The sequence below is a fragment of the Peromyscus californicus genome, unplaced genomic scaffold (genome assembly GCF_007827085.1).
Source record: "Peromyscus californicus insignis strain IS unplaced genomic scaffold, ASM782708v3 Scaffold_11__1_contigs__length_118956290, whole genome shotgun sequence".
Classification (NCBI taxonomy): Eukaryota; Metazoa; Chordata; class Mammalia; order Rodentia; family Cricetidae; genus Peromyscus; species Peromyscus californicus.
In genome coordinates this window covers 68,704,432-68,725,643 of record NW_026294402.1, presented here as the reverse complement: position 1 = coordinate 68,725,643, position 21,212 = coordinate 68,704,432, and the positions used below count along the sequence as shown (strand labels likewise).

Sequence of the window (21,212 nt, the reverse complement as noted above, 5' to 3'; positions counted from 1 at the left end):
GATATTAATGATTATATTTTTCATCTGTCATAGAACATAATTTTCAACCCATACCTTGATATCCATCACATGTACTTTCCCTATTATTTGTTGTAATAGTTGATTTCTTGATATCTACACAAGAGTTATATCTTAGTATTTAAAAATATATGACTTACCAAGATCTATCATCCCATAGTACCACAAATGAAAATAATCTACAATATCTAACATTGATCATCTCTGAGCTCTGCAGACTGGCAGCCTGAGGTCAAGATGCTGACAGGAACCTGCATCCTCTGCAGATGCTAGCAGAGGACCCTTTGCTTCTCAAAGGTTCTAGTAGCTGCTTGAGATGTGTCAACATAACTCTACACTTGTTTTCATTATGCTAGGTCTGCATGTGTCTGTATCTCCATATTCTTCTTTTTGATAAGAACAAGATTAGGACTCTTCTCTACCCTAATAAATCATGCCTGCAATGACCAAGTTTCCACAGGTAGTCACATCCTAAGGTCTTTGTGCTCAGAGCTTCACAAAAGCACCTGGGCAGACCAGCTCATCCACAGCAAAGATTCCCTTAGCATCAATACCCCAAACTAGAATACCCTGTCCAAACATCATTAACAGGTTGACAAAAAAAGTTAATCATAATTTTATTATAATTTTTACTCTCATCAATTATACAGGCTATTGTCTGACTGATGATATTCTCAATGTCCTTGGAAATTAATTTTAATATCATTAAAATTAATCTTCTATCTCATGCTAATTTGTAATCATCATTAGGCATAGTTTTAATAAACTGGATAATTTTCACACTTATTACCATTTTTGCATTTTAATTTGTGAATTGTCTTTTTCTCAGTTTTTAATATCTAATTATTCTTTGTGTCTAATTTTTCTTCTTTTAATTGTTTTATATTTCTGTAATGCACATGAACTTTGTGGAATATATATAAAGGTAAAATAAATATTATAGACACATAATGTATTGTTGAACACTATTCACCTGCTCATGATTCTTCTTAGGAAAATGAGTTCTTTCCTAGTCATTAATTCTTCCATATCAGGTTATATTGGTTTATTGGTATCTCACTTATCTTCTCATCTATTGTTTTTTCCATGATCATATTGTTTCAGGTTTGATACATTTTTAATATTTTTATAGATCACCTGAATTTTCCTCTTAAAAAGTCAAAGATGGGCACTAGAGAGACGGCCCAGCAATTAAAAGCATTTGTTGCTCTTACAGAGGGGCCCAAATTAGGTTCCCAGTACCCATGTCAGGAGGCTCTCAAATACCTGTAGTTTTGCCCTGAGTGAATGAAAAGTTTCAGGAACACAGAATTTACTTCAGACAGGTTTGAAAGAACAGCAAGCTGTCTTCTGGATGAGGAGGGAGTGTGGAGGTTTGAGGAAGGAGGAAGTAAAGGTTTCAAAGACTATGTCATGGAACGGGATTTGTGTGCTTTATGTTTGAAGATTAGCTTGTAGAAGACAAAAGAGTCAGAAAACTGCAGGAACTTGGGATGAAACCATCACAGGTACACTGAGCATCACTGGTGGGTTGTGAAAAGTGGGGGGAACTGATCACACCTGTGCTTTAGAAAGGTTTTGTGGAGAGGAGCTGTAATAGAAAGATGAGAAAGGCATCAGAAAGAACCAAAAGTGTCCATTAACAGTAAATATGTGTTGAATGAACAAATGAATGAGTGAACAGTGAATGGACCAGATTAAAAGCAACATAGTAGCGATGACCTTGGAAGTGACTCATTCAGTTGGATAGTTGACGTGGAAGACAGATATCAATGGGGAACATCTACTCTGAATTGTTCATTCAAAACATCAAATATTTAAAACTGATCTGTATGTAGGTAATAACTTTTTATTTCATTTATTCACTGAATAGTTGATATCTTTGTTCTTTTATTAATGCTTGGAACTTCCCAGTGATTCTGTTTTACTTTGTTAGGTAGGTAGCTATAAAATTATGAATCCGGAAGAATAATAACAATTTTGTACCTCAACTTCTAATATTTATGTTATTTATTTACATATTTTGATATCCATTGGCCAGAACATCTAGAGATAAGTTAAAATGATAGCAAGGACTTCTGTTTTGTGCTTAATGATGGAGATGGGCTAATATCTCCATCATAAATAAATGATTTTAGTAACAGTAAATTAAACAAGATACAGTTCACTTCTATTTTACAGTAGTTTCTAAGAATCATTAGGAACTTTTAGCAAATAACCTTTAGTTCTTATTAAAGTCCTGTGCAAATTGTCTGACTAATAGATGTGTGATCAATTGATGTGTCATATCACATTAGTCATTCCATGATTTTGAGTCATCTGTGGGATTACAATCATTTTGGATAGGATATGTTATTCTTCTTAAATAATACTTAATTTTGCCATATTTTATGCAGTATCTAAAAATATTTATGCCACAAATAAGCTTCATATGTTATTACTTATTAAAATATTTAATTTATCTTATATTTAAAGACAATCCTGAGGTGCTATAAAAATCTATGTAAAATATTTAGTTATAGCAATCAATCCATACTTAATTAGTCAAAACATGAACATATTTCAGACTGTCATCAGGAATGATGGTTGTTAAGCTGTATGACTATGGGGAACATTATCTTACTGAGGTTCATTTGTATTTAAAAGTGGAGGTGGGCTGACTGAACTCCAATGTAACTCCAGCTCTAGGACCCTGCCAGTTTGTATAGAGACACTAGCTTTATTCTACAAGCAAAAGTACATAAATTTAAGAGCAATATTCCTTGTAAGGAATGACCAGATGACTGTATCCTTATGGTCTTGGAAGATTCAGGCTGGACTGTGAAAACAGCAACTAAACTTACCCATGAGAAGTCACAGGACTGTGCGGCCCATCTACTTGGTCCCATGATCAGCTGAGCTGAAATATATCAGGCCCTGTGGAAGGCTGTAGATCCACTGGCCTTGTTGCTTTATGTGGTCCACCTAGAACTCAGAGTCTCCAAAGCACCATGTGGAGGAGCAGACGCCCTGGATCTGAGCTTCCCTCTGCCACATACCAGCTTTGTGATCTTATCTCATTTCATGTTCGCAGACGCCAGTCTTGATATTTGTAAGAGAGACTATTCTCAATTTAATTCGTTTCCTGATGTGAGATACCTCAGATGAATACTCTTTGATAAAATTAATCTCTGTAGTCATTATTCATTCATATAACTGCTAGTATATAGCTTGAATTTTGCTGGTATTTGTCCCCTCAACAGTGTTGTGAACAATGAGCATGTATGACCTCATTCAGATGTGGGTTCAGACACTGGAGAGTTGGGTAACTAGTCCAAGGCATGTAGTGAGTGGCAGAGTCTTGGTTGGATCCCAGGACCTCTGTTTCTTCAACTATCTTCTTTGTAGAGCACATTGCCTTTTATTAAATCTAGAATTCACCCTTGTTGCTTCTTATGTATTCAGTCAGAATTCTAGCTATTTACCTTATGAGATTCAGTGATCCCTTATTCCCTTGGGGTTCAGCCTTGGAATGGTTCCTTTATAGTTTTTAATAGTTTCAATGATTCTATTTATGTGCATGCTCAATAGTTTCTAGAAAACTCCATCTAACATCTATCCCTTCTTCTCCCCATTCTCTTCCAGATAGCAGCTCTGTGGATGAAAAGGTTTTTAATCATACTTTTTTTTTTCTTCCCTCCTGACGGATCTTGTCTTTTGTACCTGTTTGTTTGTGACCTGTTAGCCTTGTTTTGGTTTCTCTGCTGAGTTGTGGAAAATGCATGTCTTCCCAGCTTTCCATTCTTTGTCCTCTAAGTGTCCCCCCAGTGTGTCGCATTTATGAAGGGGTTACACCTTGCCAGCTGCGCTTACTTAGCTTATATTCGCCAACTCAGGGGTCTGCTACGGTCAAACATAGCATCTGTTCTCAAGTCTGGCTAAGTCCAGACCTTCCTGGCTGATTCATGGTCTCCCCTGCAACCTATGGAGTTTTCAGGGCAAAGAGTACTTGGAATATGATGCATTCCCAGTGCTTTTGTTTAAATGCAGCTCATCTCAAAACCTCCCCCACACAAAGCACAGCTTTGACTTGGAGCTGACCCTGCTTAGCACTCATCATCCTAGGTGCTCCGTGTGTAGTGCAGTCGGCCTGTGTCCACCCCCCCAGTCTGCCACTTGTAGTTGTCCTATACTAAACACTTGTTTGTTTTGTTTTCTTGTGATTCATTTAAGGCTCGAATAGTAAGTGGCAATGATTTGGATGCTTCCAAATTCTCCGCGCTCCAGGTGTTTGGTGGGTAAGTACGTCTGAATCTCTCTAATTCATTTCATATACCAGTAGCACTTGTCTGTCTTCCCAATATAGATTTTTTTTTTTTTTTTTTTTTTTTTTTTGGTTTTTCGAGACAGGGTTTCTCTGTGTAGCTTTGCGCCTTTCCTGGAACTCGCTTTGGAGACCAGGCTGGCCTCGAACTCACAAAGATCCGCCTGCCCCTGCCTCCCGAGTGCTGGGATTAAAGGCGTGCGCCACCACCGCCCAGCTCCAATATAGATTTTTGAAGGCAAGGTGTCGGCATGATGATGTTGATATGGCCAGTCTCGTTTTTTGTTTTGTTTTTTTAAATAGTAAAATAGCTTTGCTTTTAATCATCAGCTACTTTTTAATAGTAGTTTTCTTAATTAACAATATACTACAAATTCATGGCAAAAAGTTATCACTTAAATATATATGTGTAATTCCATGTGGACATATGCTTGAAAGAGAGAATTGATAGTACCACATCACTTTAGATCCTAACATTATCACTTCACTCATAAACACAGCCATGCCATCATACCCTGCTGATATCGGAGCAGCTTTTTTTCTGCTTCTTTGCATGTTACCTATGCATGAATATTTTTGCATATCATTAACTCAGTGGCGTAACCCTTAATTTTCATACAACATAGGCTGGAATGAATGGAGCTAGCAAGTGTTTAACATTTAATCCTAAAAATAACAAATACCCAAATGAGAATTGTCCTCTTTGAAGCCCCAAATTTCACATGGGCATCCCTCTGTGTTTGTGTCCCCTGCTCTTTTCCTGTGCATGTGCCTTTATATTTATCCCTGGAATATATCAGCACTTAGGTATTGCCATCCTTTCAGATTGTAACATAAGTCAGGTCATTCTAAATGTGAGTGAATCAGTACTAAGTAAATGTTGTCTTGCATTGAACTGTTAGAATTGCTTCATTTATGACTGGTTCAACCTGGCCTGGGGGGTGGGTAAATACTATTCTGATGTTATTTTACAAGTGAGGACATCAATGTATAAAGCACTTGAGGTTTCCCTTAATGGAGAAAATAGCAGTCAATATTTAAACCCAAATAATTGAATTCAAAAGTTCTTGTGCTCAATCATGTTCCAGGTCAACTTGCAGCTTGTAGTTTTCTTTTTCATTTAGCCATGTGCTTTGCACAATGTTATACTTTATGGATTCTAGATGAATGTATTTCAAAACATGCCTACAACTAATGATTTCTCCTGTAGTAGTCTCAAAATTGCTTTAGGTGCCATTATCATAATGTTCTATAACAAACGTTACATTAGTTAGATTTTTTTCCCCTGTAAAATGTTCTCTTTAAATTTAAATTTTTTTTGAGAAGTTCATGCATGAGTACTGTATTGATATCATTTTTACCTCTCTCCCCCTCCAACTCTTCCTGTGCCCCCCAGTTCCCTCTCAAATTCACCACCTCTTCTTATGGACTCAACTTACTAAGTCCATTTAGTGTTGCTCATACATATATGTGCTTAGAGCTGACCACTTGGGATTGGATGACCTACCCCAGGGCTCATCCCTAGAGAAAACCGGTTTCTCCCTCTCTCAGTAGCCATTGACTGCCTGTATCTCTTCATTGAGGGATGAGCCCTTGTGAAATTTCCCCCATCCATGTGGTCACTGTGCAGGTATAATTAGATTTTTAAGTGTAATTTTTTGAACTAAAATTTAGACATAGCCTATGTTACTATATGTATGTAGGTATATGTTTATATACCTATGAACATATTAGGTGTTATATATATATTGAGGTTTTAATATATTTGTCTACAATATAAAGAGAAGCAAACATTTTATACAGACTTAGAAGTTTGTGAAGGTATAGGTTTTTATAGTCTGTTGTTTTATAATACTCTCATTTCCTCAGCTAATGTCTTTTGTTAAATACATTTACGTGCTAGTTACTTTAAACTGAGGTTTCAAGCTTGTTGTAAATTTCTCTCTATATATATGAATATATATGTAACTTTTATTTTAATTTTCCCCAATAAATATGATGAATAGGTATTTTGCTATCTATATCTATATCTATCTATCTATCTATCTATATATATATATATATATATATATATATATATATATATATATATCTTCCTTTTACCTGTTGCTATGATGAAATATCTTGAGGGAAAAAAGCAACTTAGTGGAGAAAGGGTGTTATAGTCCACACAGTTAAGTCCATCACTGTGGGGAAATCACAGCAGCAAGAGCTAACAGCTGGTCTGTCACATTGCATCCACAAGGAAGCAGAGACCATGAGTGCAGACACACTCGTGCGTAAATGGCTTCCTCTATTTTGTCTGGTCCAGGATCTCAAGCTTGGGAATGATGCTGCCCACAGTGAGCCAGTCTTCCCACATCAGTCATGTCATTAAGATAATGCTTTAAACATTCTCAGAGGCTCTTCTGCTGTGTGCTTATAGATGTGTCAATTGAAAATCAATACCCCCACCTTGGTGTGAATTATGTCCTTAAATATGTGATGAATGACTCACATTTCTAACATCGGAGCTCTATGGAATATCCATAGGAAGTTCATAGGTAATATATAACCTTAATACATAATTCAGTTCTTCACTATCCTATAAAAGCTATTTCTTTGTTTACTAAAAACTTACAGCCAATTAAATAAGAGGACTAACTTCAAAAATAATTTAAGCTGAATTCTAGTTTGAGAGTGAAGATGGGATGTGGCATGGTGTCATGACACTGGGACGTGAGCATCTCCACTTGTGATGGTGCCCATCACTTCACAAACACTTTGATCCCAGAACTCATGTTGGAACATGGATCTTCATCAGTATGACAAAAACAGAGTGCTGCACTCATATTTGTATTAAATGTGTTATATGTAAATTTCTGTGTGTTGGGGGCTGTGAGTTTCATATGTGTGTGTGTATGTATATATGTATGTGCATGCTATAATGCTTGGAGGTCACAGGTATATGCCCAGTGTTTTCCACTTTATTTGTTGAGGTAAAAAATCTATCACTGAGCCCAGAGCTTGCTGACTCCACGAGACTGGCTGGCTAACAAGACCAACCACCTGACTGTTTCTGTCTCCCTAGCGCTGGGGCACACTGCTATGCTCGGCATTTTACTTGGATGCTGGGAATAAGAAATCAGATTCTCACATATAACCAGCATGCATCCCCCTCCCATCTGTTTGTATGTGTGTGAGAGAGAGACAGAGACAGAGACAGACAAAGACAGAGACAGACTGTAGCTGAAGTTTTCTCTCCAGTCCCGCCAAGCCCCGGCAGTCTGACAGCCCACTTATAAAATAAACACACAGACACTTATATTATTTACAAATTGTATGGTCGTGGCAGGCTTCTTGCTAACTGTTCTTGTATCTTAAATTAACCCATTTCTATAAATCTATACCTTGCCACATGGCTCGTGGCTTACCGGCATCTTCACATGCTTCTTGTCATGGCGGCGGCTGACAGTGTCTCCCTCACTCAGCCTTCCACTTCCCAGAATTCTCCCCTCTCCTTGTCCTGCCTATACTTCCTGCCTGGCCACTGGCCAGTGTTTTATTTATACAGAACGATATCCACAGCAGACAGACAGAGACAGAGATAAAGACAAAGAGAGAGACAGAGAGACAGAGACAGCTTCTATCACTATGGACATATTTGACTCTTGTTTTCTTGTATTTATACCTTTTTCATATGGTTGCTACTGACCTATGCCTTTTTGAAGAGCAATGAAAGAGGCTTGAAATAAAACTCTTTAGAGATAAGAGAGAGAGAGAGAGAGAGAGAGAGAGAGAGAGATTTGTCTCTGCCTGAATGCTTATTTCCTTTTGGAAAAGAACCCGGAGCGTGATCTTTTAGAAATATTTGCTCATTTTACCTTTGCTGAAAACAGTTGATATCTTTCCAGATGCCAGGCAGTGTGGCTGTCATTCCTCTTCAGCACCCATGTTACTGTCCTGGAAAACTGAGAGTGGATCCAACTTCAAAAGTAGGGAGCCATTGCTCCTTGATGGCTGCATGTCTCGTCTTTCACATGCTAGTCTCACATCCCTCCTCAGTTCCAACTAAACTGCATCCATCCTCCCCTGCTGCCTCCTGAGTCATTGAAAAGCAGCACACACTTCTTCAAACTAGATCAGAGAGCTAATGATTCCACATTCTGTTTTCTGCTCAGCTCTCTATACATTCTTTTGGTGTTACCAGAGACAATACAACAAGCTTGATTCTATTTTGCCACAGTGAAGATTCCAAGAGCCTCTGGGAAAGAAACCAAGAGAGAGAAAACATGAAGGGAAAAATAGGTTGAGAGAGGAGGCTGGAAGGGGTCACTTACCTCAGTGAAGTCCATAGCATCTAACATTTTAGTAGTTTTACAAAGTTTGGGGCATTTTTGTCATAAGGGTAAAGAAAAGAATCATAGAGAAGGCACATACTGGCACTTTGTGAGTTAGTCATGAGGCTAGGAGCAGTGTCTCTGTGATACGTGGGGAGGGGGCAGGTGTAGGCAACTCAAGCCCCTGGTGCAGCTCTAACATCTGAAAAGGCAGCAGGCATTAGATGTGAAGAGCCAGAAACCAAACACATGAAGGACATGTTGGACAGAGCCACAGGGAGCTGAAGACAGAAGGCTCCTAGAGGAGCCCTGCTTGGGGTAAGTGGCCAGCTGCATGGCCTCTACAGATCCAGTCTTAGCTGGGAGCAGCTTGTGAGAAATACAGCCCGGGATCGATGCTATTGTGGGTTCTGGAGATGTAGCAGCTGGAGGCTGCCACCAAACTACCATGCTCTCATCAAATTCTCTCTAAGAGATATCATAGTATCTGAATCTACCTTCTATGGGACCCAGCTGCAGCAAAGCAAAACCACTTGAGCACGTAATTGTGGATGAGGTGGTATGAGACACTTCTGCAAATATAAACCCTCACCTTAATTAGAATGATACCCTTTGGAGTGTCTCCTGCTTTGGACACCTGTTGTCAGAGTCTCCCTTGCTGCATCAGGAACATTTCAGTGGCTCACTGTGCCTTATTCCCAAAATACCAGCCTTGTCTGAAGGAGAACTAAAGAAATGTTACAGCTTGTTCCTCTCCAGGGATGCTGCTTAGAGGCACTCAGAATGATTTATACCATCTGACATACCATCATAGGCTTGCCTATAATACAGCCCCTAAGAAACTAGGCTGTCCCAAACCCCAGGTAATAGGATTGTTTGCCTTTATACCAAGCAGGTTGGGAAAGCACCGAAATCTGCATGTGCCATGTGTCCAGGCAGACTTCAAGGAGTTCATGCTGCAAGACCTAAAGTCTTTCTGAGATTGTCAAAACAGAGAAGCACATCAGCAGGCCTATGGTGGCTCATGTGTGTTAAGTGCATCCAAGACAGGGTCAAGTGTGTGTCCTCATTGAGGGAAAAGCTGTTGTCAAAGTCTTGAAGGCACAAGGACAGAGTCACAAAGTGAAAGAAATAGGAATCTTTTTAAATCATAAAAATCAAGAGTCATTTTTTAAAAATGCTATAGCATAGAGGTAAAGAAAGATACTTTGGAACTGGAGATTCCCACTCCTCTTCCTCTTCCTCCCCTGGTCTTCCAAGATTTTCTCTGCAGAATGCTTCTCAAGATCACTGTTTCTTTGGCTCATGTGATGACAGGCTCATGATTCTGAAATGGCCTGCCCCTGCTTCCTTACTCACAGGTGTCTTAGGACTCCTGTCCACCATTACCAGGATTCTTGATCCTTGTCAGGAAAGAGGCCCTGGTGAGAGAGGCAAAAAAAAAGGAGCAGGAAGGAAGAAAAATGGACAACAGCTCTTGAGAGACTCTCAGAGAGGGGATGGAGCTTTGTATTCTGATTTCATTTTCACATGGTTAAAACTGGGGGAGAAAAACCATCCCAGATTTCCAAGACTGTTCAACTGTTCCCATGGACACATGACTTGCAAATGCATAGAAGTCAAAGTTTCCTCTTGTTTCTTTGTGATTCACCTTGATTGCAGCAGCTCTGTCTTTTGTTACAGGACCTAACGAGTCGGGGACATACAGTAGTCACACAGCTGGGTGACTTTTTCTGAATTCCTGGTACAAATTTGACATTGCTTTTGTGTTTGCGTTTCTCCACGAAGTTTAGAGTGCTGTGTTGCTCTTTTATTTCCTTCCCTACTCCTACCTTAGGTTTCCTCCTGACCAGCCTCGAAATTATCCATGTGACACAAAAGTTAAGTTTGTCCTCAGTTTCCAAGGCCCTGGAGGTTACTTTTTCCTCAGATCACAACCTCTCTCTAGTACCCAAGAATTGTTCCTTTCAGTCTGTCCTATTTCACAAATCCCGTTCATGAATCTGATTTTCATGAATCAGAAATTCCCCTAAGCCTAAATAATGATGGTACCCACTGCCATAATCCCAAAGGCCTCCAGATAACCCCACATTCTTCCATTCTCTGCTTGAAGGTCTCCAAGTGTTTAGCCCTGAGATCACCCACCATAGTATAAAGTCTGTGCCAGCCACATAATAAGTCATGATGGAGGGAAATAGGAAACTGATTCTCACTTCCAGTTAGGTGCTTTCTGGGAAATCTCTCTTCCTTCTAGAGCTAAGAGTTTACTTTAGATTGAGACTGGATTAGAGATTGTTAACTTCAGAAAAATTCTGGGATGGAAACAGAGACAAATTTCACAGTTCATTGTTGCACGATACTTTAATCATAAGTCTATACTTTTAGCCTCCATTCACACTGCCATTGACTTCAGCTATGACTTGTTTTTCCAACTCATGTAGTGTCCAATCTCTACGCTGTTGAAGATTAGTCTCCTTATACACAGTCTCCTTCTCAGATGTACATACCAGCTTATCCTCTTCTGCAGTGTGAAATGCTGATCTTTCTGTGTGGGTTTGAAGAGCTTTCATGATTTCTGTCTCTATTTTATGAAAAGAATGCAGTGTTCCTCCTCCCATGCTCTCATTTGCTTTTCTCACTCATATAGCACCTATTAATTTCTAAAATTGAGTAGTCATTTGAAGGAGTGTAGCTTGATTAAATGATTACAGAGAAAACGTATCAGCCAGTTCCAGGCACGATTATACCAGAGGTGTAGAGATAGGAGCTGAAAGGAGTGTGTAAGGGAAGAGGAACTCCTGGCTCTGCCACACACTTAGAGTGCACCAGGCCTGCAGGTGCCCACTGGCTTCCATGAAATCCTGCAGAGCGGACATACCTGATCCTAAAGACCAATCAAGTTTTACCACCCTATCTTAATGATACCTTTGAATGGGGATAAATGCACCCCTGAATTTCATTGATCACATGAAAATTCTTCGATTCTTAAGGAAGATACATACAGTTTTTAGATCCTGGGTTTTCACAGGATGACTCCACACCCATATTAAATCCTCTTCCCTTTAGAGAAGATCACACTCTCCTTCAACTCCCCTTGATGTGCAGCACTAGTTAGCTCGGATGGGGCCTGATTTTCCTTTGTCAGGTAACTAACTTCCAGTCAAAAAGACACCCAGGAACTTGGGATGTAACTCATTCAGTAGAGTGTTCGCCTACCATGAACCGAGTCTTGGGGTTGCTCCCTAGCACCCCATGAACTGGACATGATGGTGCACACCTGTAATCCAAGTACCCAGGAGGTTCAGAAGCTCACAGTCACCCTCAACAACATAATGATTGTGAGACTACTCTGGGCTACACAAGATCCTATCTCAAACAAGCAAGCAAATAAAAATCCAACAAGAGTCTCACTTTCCCCTGCTTTGTGCAAGTTATTAACTCTCGTTAACTCTCATTTATTGGAAGATAACCTGTGTTATGTATTTTCCAAACTGTGTGCTTAGTAAAATCATGTCACTTTCAATGACATCTGCTATACCCGATACAATTCACAAGGCTGATATTTACTCAGAAAATTAAGGCCATAAACATATTCTTCTGCATCACCATCCTAACCTCATTTATAGATTTTCTCCATTCAGGATCAACATAAAAAAACCACGTGTAGCACTCTATCCAGCACAAGCCATGTTCTATTTGGCCCTGGAGCATCATAGAAAGACCCACCTACCGCAGCAGCCTTTGGGAACAGTTCATCCTAGGGAGAACTGGACTCTTTGTTAAGAAATTTCAGCAGAGTGGCAGGTGTAGTGATGTTTGGTGGCAATTCTAGCCTTTCCGAAGGCTGAGGAAGGAAGGTGGAAAGTGTTCAGTCAACCTGAGCTGCACAGCAAAATACCATCCCAGAGAAATATCAGATAATAACCATAGGGAGGATATTTTTGTTGAGGGAAATTAATATAGACACACCACATTTTTCCAGATGCTCCTCTGTATTCAGATTCCTTGGTGAACGTTTACACATTCAAAACTTCAAGACACATCTCTCCATCTCTGGCTCGCCTCACATCCATGAATCAATCTAAGAGTTTTCAATACATCACACAGAATCCGGCTTAATCTTCTAGCACCTTCTAGATGAAAGAGCAGAAAATTCCATCTTCATAAAATCAGTATTCAAATGCTCTTTTAAAGAGTGTCAGTTACGTACCTACAGAAAAAACGTTACCTGTTATATAGAATAGCATAATGACCCATGTTAGAAAACGACTGTATTCATTTTCTTTCTGTTGCTGTGATAAAACACCATGACCAATGCAACTTATTTTTAAAAAAGCATTTAATTGGGCTTACAGTTTCAGAGGGTTAGTGTCCATGATAGTGTAGCAAAGACATGCATGGCAGCAAGTGGCTGGAACAGCAGCTGAAAGCTCACGTCTCACAAGCAGGAGTCGGGGAGCATGCTGTGGATGACTGGAGGTTTTTGAAGCCTCAAAGCCTCCTCCTGTGACACACTTCATTCAACAAGGACATATGTCCTCATCCTTTCCAGACAATTCTACCAGCTGAGGACCAAGTATTCAAATATATGAGCTGAAAGGGTTCATTCTTATTCAAACCACCACAATGACCAAGCTAAGACACAGGTGTGATTCCACCAAACTAGAGTAAGCTATGATGCATAACCCAGTTCCTAATGCTGCTGATTCATCCCCGAGTGTCACAATGAGTATAACTTACATAAAAAATTTCAAAAGAAGAAACAATGAGGAGTAATTAATAACTCTGGAGTGACCATTATATTTTCCAAGAAAGCACACAAGTAGTATGATTTTCAGTCTTACTTAATAAATGTTATTACATCCCATGAAGGAAGTTAACAGATTCTCTCTGTAGCTTATCCAATAATAATATGACAGAGCAAGAAAATAATCACAGTTCATGAAATAATATACTTCTATATCCTTATAATATTTCACTCTTCATTTAAAGTAGCAAATTCCTAAATCCATAACACTTTCTTAAATATTTAACAGCCTGCTGCTGGAATAGTATAATTCTCAAGACACATTGATTCTAAATCTAAGACTAGCAGATAAAGAAGCTGCTTGCTCTTAAGCCACCTTTACTGTTTGGATATTATAGATACATGACAGGGTCATCACAAAGAGGCATTTTAGATGGTGTTTTAAAAAATGGAAGTGTTTCATTCATAATTATTCTGATGACTCTCATCACTAATACTTTTTGAGATGTTATATTCAGCCCATATTGAAACACTGTGTAGCACTTTCTTTAATTCTCATAATAATTTTTGAATCAGGTAAAAAATTATAATGCTACAAATAAAATAATGGAGGCTTAGAGACATGAAGTGTGCTCAAGGTGAAATAATGTCTAAATATCAGACCAAGATTAAACTTGGACTACATGATTGTGGGACTTCATTGCTTCACTATTATGCCAGATTGATAGAATTTTCAAATAACTATAGTCATTTCTGAATCAGTTCCACTATGCATTATACTAAGTATTATACACACCGTGTATTCCATTCTTGTGATTTTGGCAAACAATGGTGCTGTTTCATGCCTTGCCCAAAGAATTTAAAATTTAAAAGTAATAGAGAAGATATATTTGGAGAGGTAGTTGAAAGTCACAATGTCTGACTACACATAGGAAGCATGTGTAGTAGCCTCTGAATAATATAGTGAGTGCCTACACTTTATAAAACAATGACTCAGGTGTCCTGAGAACATCACAGTTGAACATCAAGTCCTTGGGAAGGAAAGTGAGAGAGAAGCCAGTGAGCTTGTATTCACAGCACTGTGTAGGTTTTAACAACTAGGGCAGAGTCATCTGTCAAAAGTATGAAAGATGTAATGTTTAGAGAGACACTAGTCTCCTGCAGCAGGTGCACTCAGGCATGCCGGGCATGTCTTTTGCTTTGAGGACTTTCACACAACTCTGTCAGCCATGATAAGCATCACTGTACCTCCAGCTCATTATCTTGATGTTGTGTTTGACAGTGCCAGGTAGGAAAGGCCAGAGCCTGAGGTGTGTACAAACCATCACAGTTAGAACAATCCAAGTACAAATCTTTTCAGAAAGGTGACACCGTCACAATATAATCCATCCATACAAATAAAGATGGCTGCAGGACATGTACTTGAAATAGGTAGATTCGAAGCCGCCACTACAGAATCTCAGTCTCACTGCCTGATTTGAAAACCATGGACAATAAATTTCAGTCACATTATATTATACTATATTTACAGAATCATTTCATGTGTCCCAACTTTTTATCCAGCATCCATTAGGGGGAGGAAAAGATATTTTTATGATAGAAAAAAGTACAACTTTGTTAGTGATGATCAAGGTAGAATTTTTGGAGACAAGAGGGGATTTTCCAAGATGCAAAATTCTAGGCATCAAACCGGAAAAATCCTGAGTGAATAGATAACTGCCCATCCTAGATGATCTTGGAGAATCTGACTGTCCCAGCTGAGGACTAGGCTTTTCCTGTGAGATAACACATGTCTGGCTCACTAGATCCTCTCATGAGAGAGTTAAATTAAGCAACACACTTCCCCAATGCAGCCTCTCTTCTTGGGATCTACCGAAGAAAGTGTGTGGACTCAAGCTTGAAAAAGTTGTCTCCTAGTCTGTGTCCCTACCTGGTACTTTTCCTTGGCCAAGATTATAGCCCTTGCTGCAGTCCCTTCTACCTTTCACAGGAAACTTGCAGCCTGGGCAAAATGCTGCTTCATCATCTTCAACAGTATGACCCACTTGCATTGTTACTTTCGAAGCCAGTCTCAAATCCTTCCACTGCTTGGAAATCTTTCTTTCTACATCCTACCACTGAGCATTTCCCTACTGGCAACACATAACACTTATTAGACATTAATAGTTAGCAATTTTGTGTTTTCTATCAATCCTGCTACAACAGAACTCCACTAAATATGCTGATTGGATAACCAGTGTTTCTCTAGCATCTGGACTCTATTTAGACCAGCGGAGCAGATAGCACAAACATAGTAAAAGTCTGACAAAATATTAATGTCCATAGACTTAGAAAGGAAACAGTCATGGGAGAGGACAGTAATGTGTCACTTAGCATCAAGTCAACAGATTTGTTCAGAGCACAGCAAGTGCAAAGACTCTGTCCATCCTACAGGTCCTTCGGATCCATACAGGAGATGTGACATATGCAGCTATCTTGTCTCTTGCACTTGTTGCATTTAGCTAAGAAAGAGATTGAGAGAATGATATACACAATATATAGGAACTGGGAAGTAAAACCATGTTGTCCTGGGGCTAGGATAGGTCAAATGGTATTTGATACATTGATTAGTTTTTCTTGCTACACTGGTCAGGAGCAACGAATTGGATATAAGAACTGCCTGTCCTATTTGTTAGATGTATAAGGCTCATGACTGGTGTGATGGATTTTGAAGATAGGCTGGTGCCAACTGGAAATCCCTAAAATATTAAAATATTAGCTAATGATATGGAATTATTTTTGTTGTAATTTTAAACCTGCTTTACTTGGTCTAAATACCAGAAGGATTATTAGCTCACCACAGTTTTAGTGGTGGCCTAGAGTGTTCCCTTAAATATCATATTGTATTGTCGGAATGCAGAACCCAGGTAGCCTCCATCTTCCATTAGGTATCATTGTGTTGTGGGAAAACAAGATCCTAGTGGCCTCCACCTTCATTTGAGGATCATTGTATTGAGAAGTAGGATCCTAGTAGTCTCACATCCCTTGGGTATTACTGTGTTGTGGGAAGGCAGTGTCCTGGGGACCTCCACTGTTCCTCAAGTATCATTACATGGGTGCATGTCTTGTCCCCCTTTGAAAACATTCCAGTTCTCTGCTGGATAAAACCAGCAAAGACATAAACAATGGTTTAAAAATTTTAAACTCTGTTGCATGAAGTGTGAGATGGAAACAGGGACTTTGTTATGTTTCAGAAACACAGCAATTGTAAGGCTTTTGGAATATTATTGAAACAGAGTGCTGGACAATGACCCTGGCTTTCAGCATGCTAGGCTTGAGAATAATAGGAAATGATTGTCAATTAGAAATATTGGATGGATGAATAGGGCTGTCAGCCTAAACCATAGGTGAAGTTTTATTGATTTGAGATTCAATTCCACGGAAGTTGTAGCTAGGGTAAATGGCATAAAGCCTAGAAACCTATACTAGGAGACCAGAAATAAAAACACCATTGCACCCTCCTAACAGTACACACTGCCTTGTTTAGATCAGGAACATAGAGACTGTGACAAGCTGTCAATCAATCCTTAGGATAGCTTTAGATTCGTTGTATGTAAATAAGTAAACAAGAATAAAACCATCATTTCTTCTCTCTCTCTTTTTTTAGCTTAAAAGTAGAACTCAATAGTTTTAGATCTTGTATAAACTCAGGGGTCTCAAATAAAACTTAAGCTAAAAATCCACCTAAATTACAGCCATGGGAAAAATCCTTTCTTTCTCTGGAAGTGTGCTTTTTTTAATCTATCCAAGAGAATAATTCTGATGTCCACCTCACTTGGTGCTGCTGTTAGTGGAAAAGTAATTGATATGTGTGAACATTTAACACAGACACACAGTAGACAAATGTTTATTATGCTTTGGTCATTAATAAATAGTCTTGTTTTTTAAATTTTTGCTTTTATTTTGTGTGTGTGCATATGTGCATGCAAGCTCCCATGTGCCACAGCTCACACATAGAGGTCAGATTCAGTCTTCTCCTTCCCTCTGGCTTCTAGGGATCAAACTCAGGTTGTTAGGATTGGCAGTAAGCAAGGAAGAGGGATGATATCTTAATTCTAACATCTGTCAGTCAGTAGGGCAGAGAGAAGCCATGATGGGTAAGAAGTGAACAAAAGAGCCGGATAATTCACATGCTGTGGGTTGTCATGAAAACACATCTATTCCATCTGTGTTTCATCTTCAGGCCATTGCTATAAGCTGAATAATAAGTAGAAAGACTAAGCTGGCCAATGAAGACCTGGGCAGTGGAGTTCTTGAATTTGCATGTTAGTTACAAGACAACAAAGATTCTCTTCTCAGCTGCCCATCTCATTTGATGGCGGTGGAAGACATGGGTCATTGATCTTAACCAGTTAAAACAAAGCTGGCAAACTGAAATATTTATCAATTTAACCTTTTTCCATGACCTGGAATAATTAAAATCCATTCCAATTTCTGTCAAAATGGAACATATGTCTCGGCCTTTATTTTTATCAGTTCAGAGCTGTGCCTTGGTCTTGGCGTTTTCTAGTTTTGTCCTGCACTGGACCCCGTATGCCTTTTGCTGGTTATCATTCACAGTCTGGCTTTCCCAGGGAGTTGCATGAGTCTGTTGTGAGGGATTTGCAATTCTGCTGAAGCACAGGCTTCCACTGAAACCCTACATTGTCGTTTCCATGCTTCCCTGCTCCTCGGCGATTAGGAGGTCCGGTGGGAGAGCCTTATTGTTACTGTTTCTGAATCTGCAGGTGCCTGTGTGATACAATGACCTTCTTCTGCTGGAGATTTGGATTTTTATTTTATCCTTTAGCAATGTGTGCTTAGAAACATATAAATTATCTTAATAAAAATGCAATAATGTTTATTGTAGAAATGAAAATATTTTCGTGAAATCATGTTAATAACAAATAATTCCCAAAGGAATGAGGTGACTCTAGACAAGTGACCCCCATAATGTATAACTACAGTTATAGCTATATTTAAAATTCTGGCCCTCAGTGATTTCAGTAATGAGAAAAGCCCATCTCTTTGGTTTAATATCAGGCTCAGTCCATGTGATGGCAGAATCTAGACACTCAGCTACCTTGGTGTATATCACAGTGAGTCATGGGCAGGCAGACCAGAAATTATCCATACATATTACCTGGGTGATCCCATGCTATCAGAGGGAAGACATTTGAACTTCAGTGGCTTTACTTTGGGAGGTATCCTAGCAAGAATATGAAAAGCACTCTCTCGCTCTCTCTTTCTCTTTCTCTCTCTCTCTCTCTCTCTCTCTCTCTCTCTCTCTCTCTCTCTCTCTCTCTCTCGCTCTCTCTCGCTCTCCCTCACTCTCTCTCCCTCTCCCTCTCACTCTCTCTCTCTCTCAAACTCACTTTATCAACCTTTACTGTTTAATTAGAGTACTCCATTTTATTTTTTAATCAGCCAGAGTCCTAATTTTTAATCAACTTCTTTATTATGTTTTTTGTCCTTTGAGACCAGTTACAGGAATTAGATATTCCCTGAGTATTAGAGAATAAATTGTGTTATGTCTTCCTCTATACCTAGTCTATACTTTTTAGCTTGCATTTAATTCATTAACTGTCTAATTCCATTTATCACATCTCTCAAAACTAACTCTCTGGTTCCCCTTCCTATCAGACTTTGACCCTGGTTTTGGTAGTTGTAAAGGAGGAAGAATACACTGAGGCTCACGTCACAGCAATGTAGTCTAGCTTAGAGCATAGGGCCAGACTGACACAGGCCTGAGCTCTTTGTAAAGTGGGATAATCTGAAAAATATAAAATATGGAGAAATGTGAATCTCAAATAATAATAATAATAAATTTTTAGAGACTTCTTTGGACTTTTGCTTATTCCAAATACTGTGATAATTTTATCAAAGTTCAACAATATAATTATACAGTTTGTTATTAGATTAGCATGTATTAATATAAAATTGGTTTCATGACATTTTCATACATGCATAGAAGATATTTCGAGCATATTCAACCCATCACCCTCTTGTGTTCCCCCTCATTACCACTGAGATCCTTTCTATTATCAAATAGCCCCACTTTTCCTTTCTAGTCTTTTAAAAAGTTACCCAGTGAGTTTCACTAGGGTTGTCTATAGGAGCGTGGGTGGGGTTATTTACAGAAGCACAGGCAACTTGCCTGTGGCTACACCACTGGAAAAAAATGTCTCTTCCCCTGCAACTACCACTAACTGCCTATACATCTCCAGGAAGAGGTGGGCCCTCTTGAGCACCCTGCCCCATCTCCATAACAGAATACTAATAGACCCAACCTTACACAGATCTTATGCAGGACGTTGAAGTTCCAGAGTACAGTGACCATATCAGCATTACCACCCCTTTCTTCTAGCTTATAATTTATAATTGTGTGTTTACATTTATTGTAAGTTGGTTGCTGGGCACTAAATATCTCTGGCTCCTTCACTGAGACTTCATACTTCCTTTTTATTGTAATTGTTTTTGCATATACAAGTTTTCTTTAAGAGTGTTCAATCTAACTAGTGGAGTCAAGAAAAATGCAAGTCTCTCCCCATTAGCAAGGGAAGTAGTTTTGTTCTTGAACAGCTCATGAGTGGCTTGCTATTGTGCTTACATGGATTAATTTATAACTATAATTTTAAAATATAATTTATAAATAGTAATTTATAAATATAAATACTATAACCCTAACAAATTTGTTAAATTAAAGATCAGGAAAAAAAATTAAAAATTTTACAGAGTAGAGTTCCATGGTTAAATTTGAAATTTAAAAGAATATCAATGAAAGCTTCTTAAAACCATACTCTATGGGATGAATTTTCAGTAAGTCAAACATTGGGAAAATATGAATGAGTCTTACAATATGTAACAAGTGATTTGTCTAATCAACGTGGGCCACTAAGAATCAGTAAAAGTTGTCACAGAATAAGGGGCCCACCCAGTGGATACAACATTGGAGCAGATGGGAAGCAAATGTCTGTACTCACCACAGACTGTGACCACAGAAAGGCTGGAAGCCACAGAGACATTTGCAGTCAGCCTAGACAGTGAACAAGGAGAACCTGGTAGACAACATCAAAAGGGTAGGCATTTGCTCAAAAAATCTCAGCATGGTTGAAAATGATCTTTTCTAAAAATCCCCAAAGAATGATTAGGAGACCTTCTCTGGTTAAAAGCTTTGATGGACAGCTCACAAGCTCGCTAGATGGAAATGTATCTAATATCCACACACAGTATTCTTAGCTTTTTGAGTTTAGACACTAGTGAATTGTCAACAGATTTCACAATTCTTGGTCTTTATTTTTTTATGGGAAAAGTTATCCTTTATCTGTTTATTAATGGAGTAGTTGCCCATTACCAGCCACTTTTTTCCTTGTTTTCATTAATCCCAGTAGCTAGTCAGTTGACTACTAGAGTTTTGGGGTATATTCTTCGTGAACAGTAGTTGGTCCACACGGTACTTAGAAATGCAACTCAATACAGTTAACTGGGCTACTCTCCACCCTCTTCTCCTGCCTTCTGTCCCCTCCTCCACTCTCCTTGCTTGTGACAATGGTATTTCACAGAGTTAGGACTTCATCCTTTCTGCTGTCACTTCTTGGAGTAGTTTCTGGCACACACACTCTGTTTCCCAGCCCCTACACACACCATAGTCCCGTGCTTATGAGACTCATCTTCTCTGCATGGAAAGATGATATCAAGTTCCCTGCTCACTCTCATAGCAGCTGCTGCTTTTTCCTCAGGGAACATTTCACAGTTTCACTCTGTATGTTTATGTGATAATCTGTTTGCTAGCCATCTCCTCTCCCAT

At 39.0% G+C, this 21,212-nt stretch overlaps 1 protein-coding gene and 1 non-coding gene across 2 annotated transcripts in view; both read left to right on the top strand.

The window, feature by feature from the left end:
• Positions 1 to 21,212, top strand: part of Unc13c (unc-13 homolog C) — a 413,338-nt gene that overhangs the window by 81,201 nt on the left and 310,925 nt on the right. The window contains exons 2-3 of the mRNA XM_052714363.1: positions 3,643 to 3,665; positions 4,231 to 4,295. Of these exons, the coding sequence (XP_052570323.1) occupies positions 3,643 to 3,665; positions 4,231 to 4,295 (88 nt within the window). The remainder of the gene's footprint in view (positions 1 to 3,642; positions 3,666 to 4,230; positions 4,296 to 21,212) is intronic.
• Positions 19,024 to 19,152, top strand: LOC128105811 (small nucleolar RNA SNORA61). The gene has a single exon (XR_008216503.1). It is a non-coding gene; the product is annotated as a small nucleolar RNA SNORA61 (small nucleolar RNA).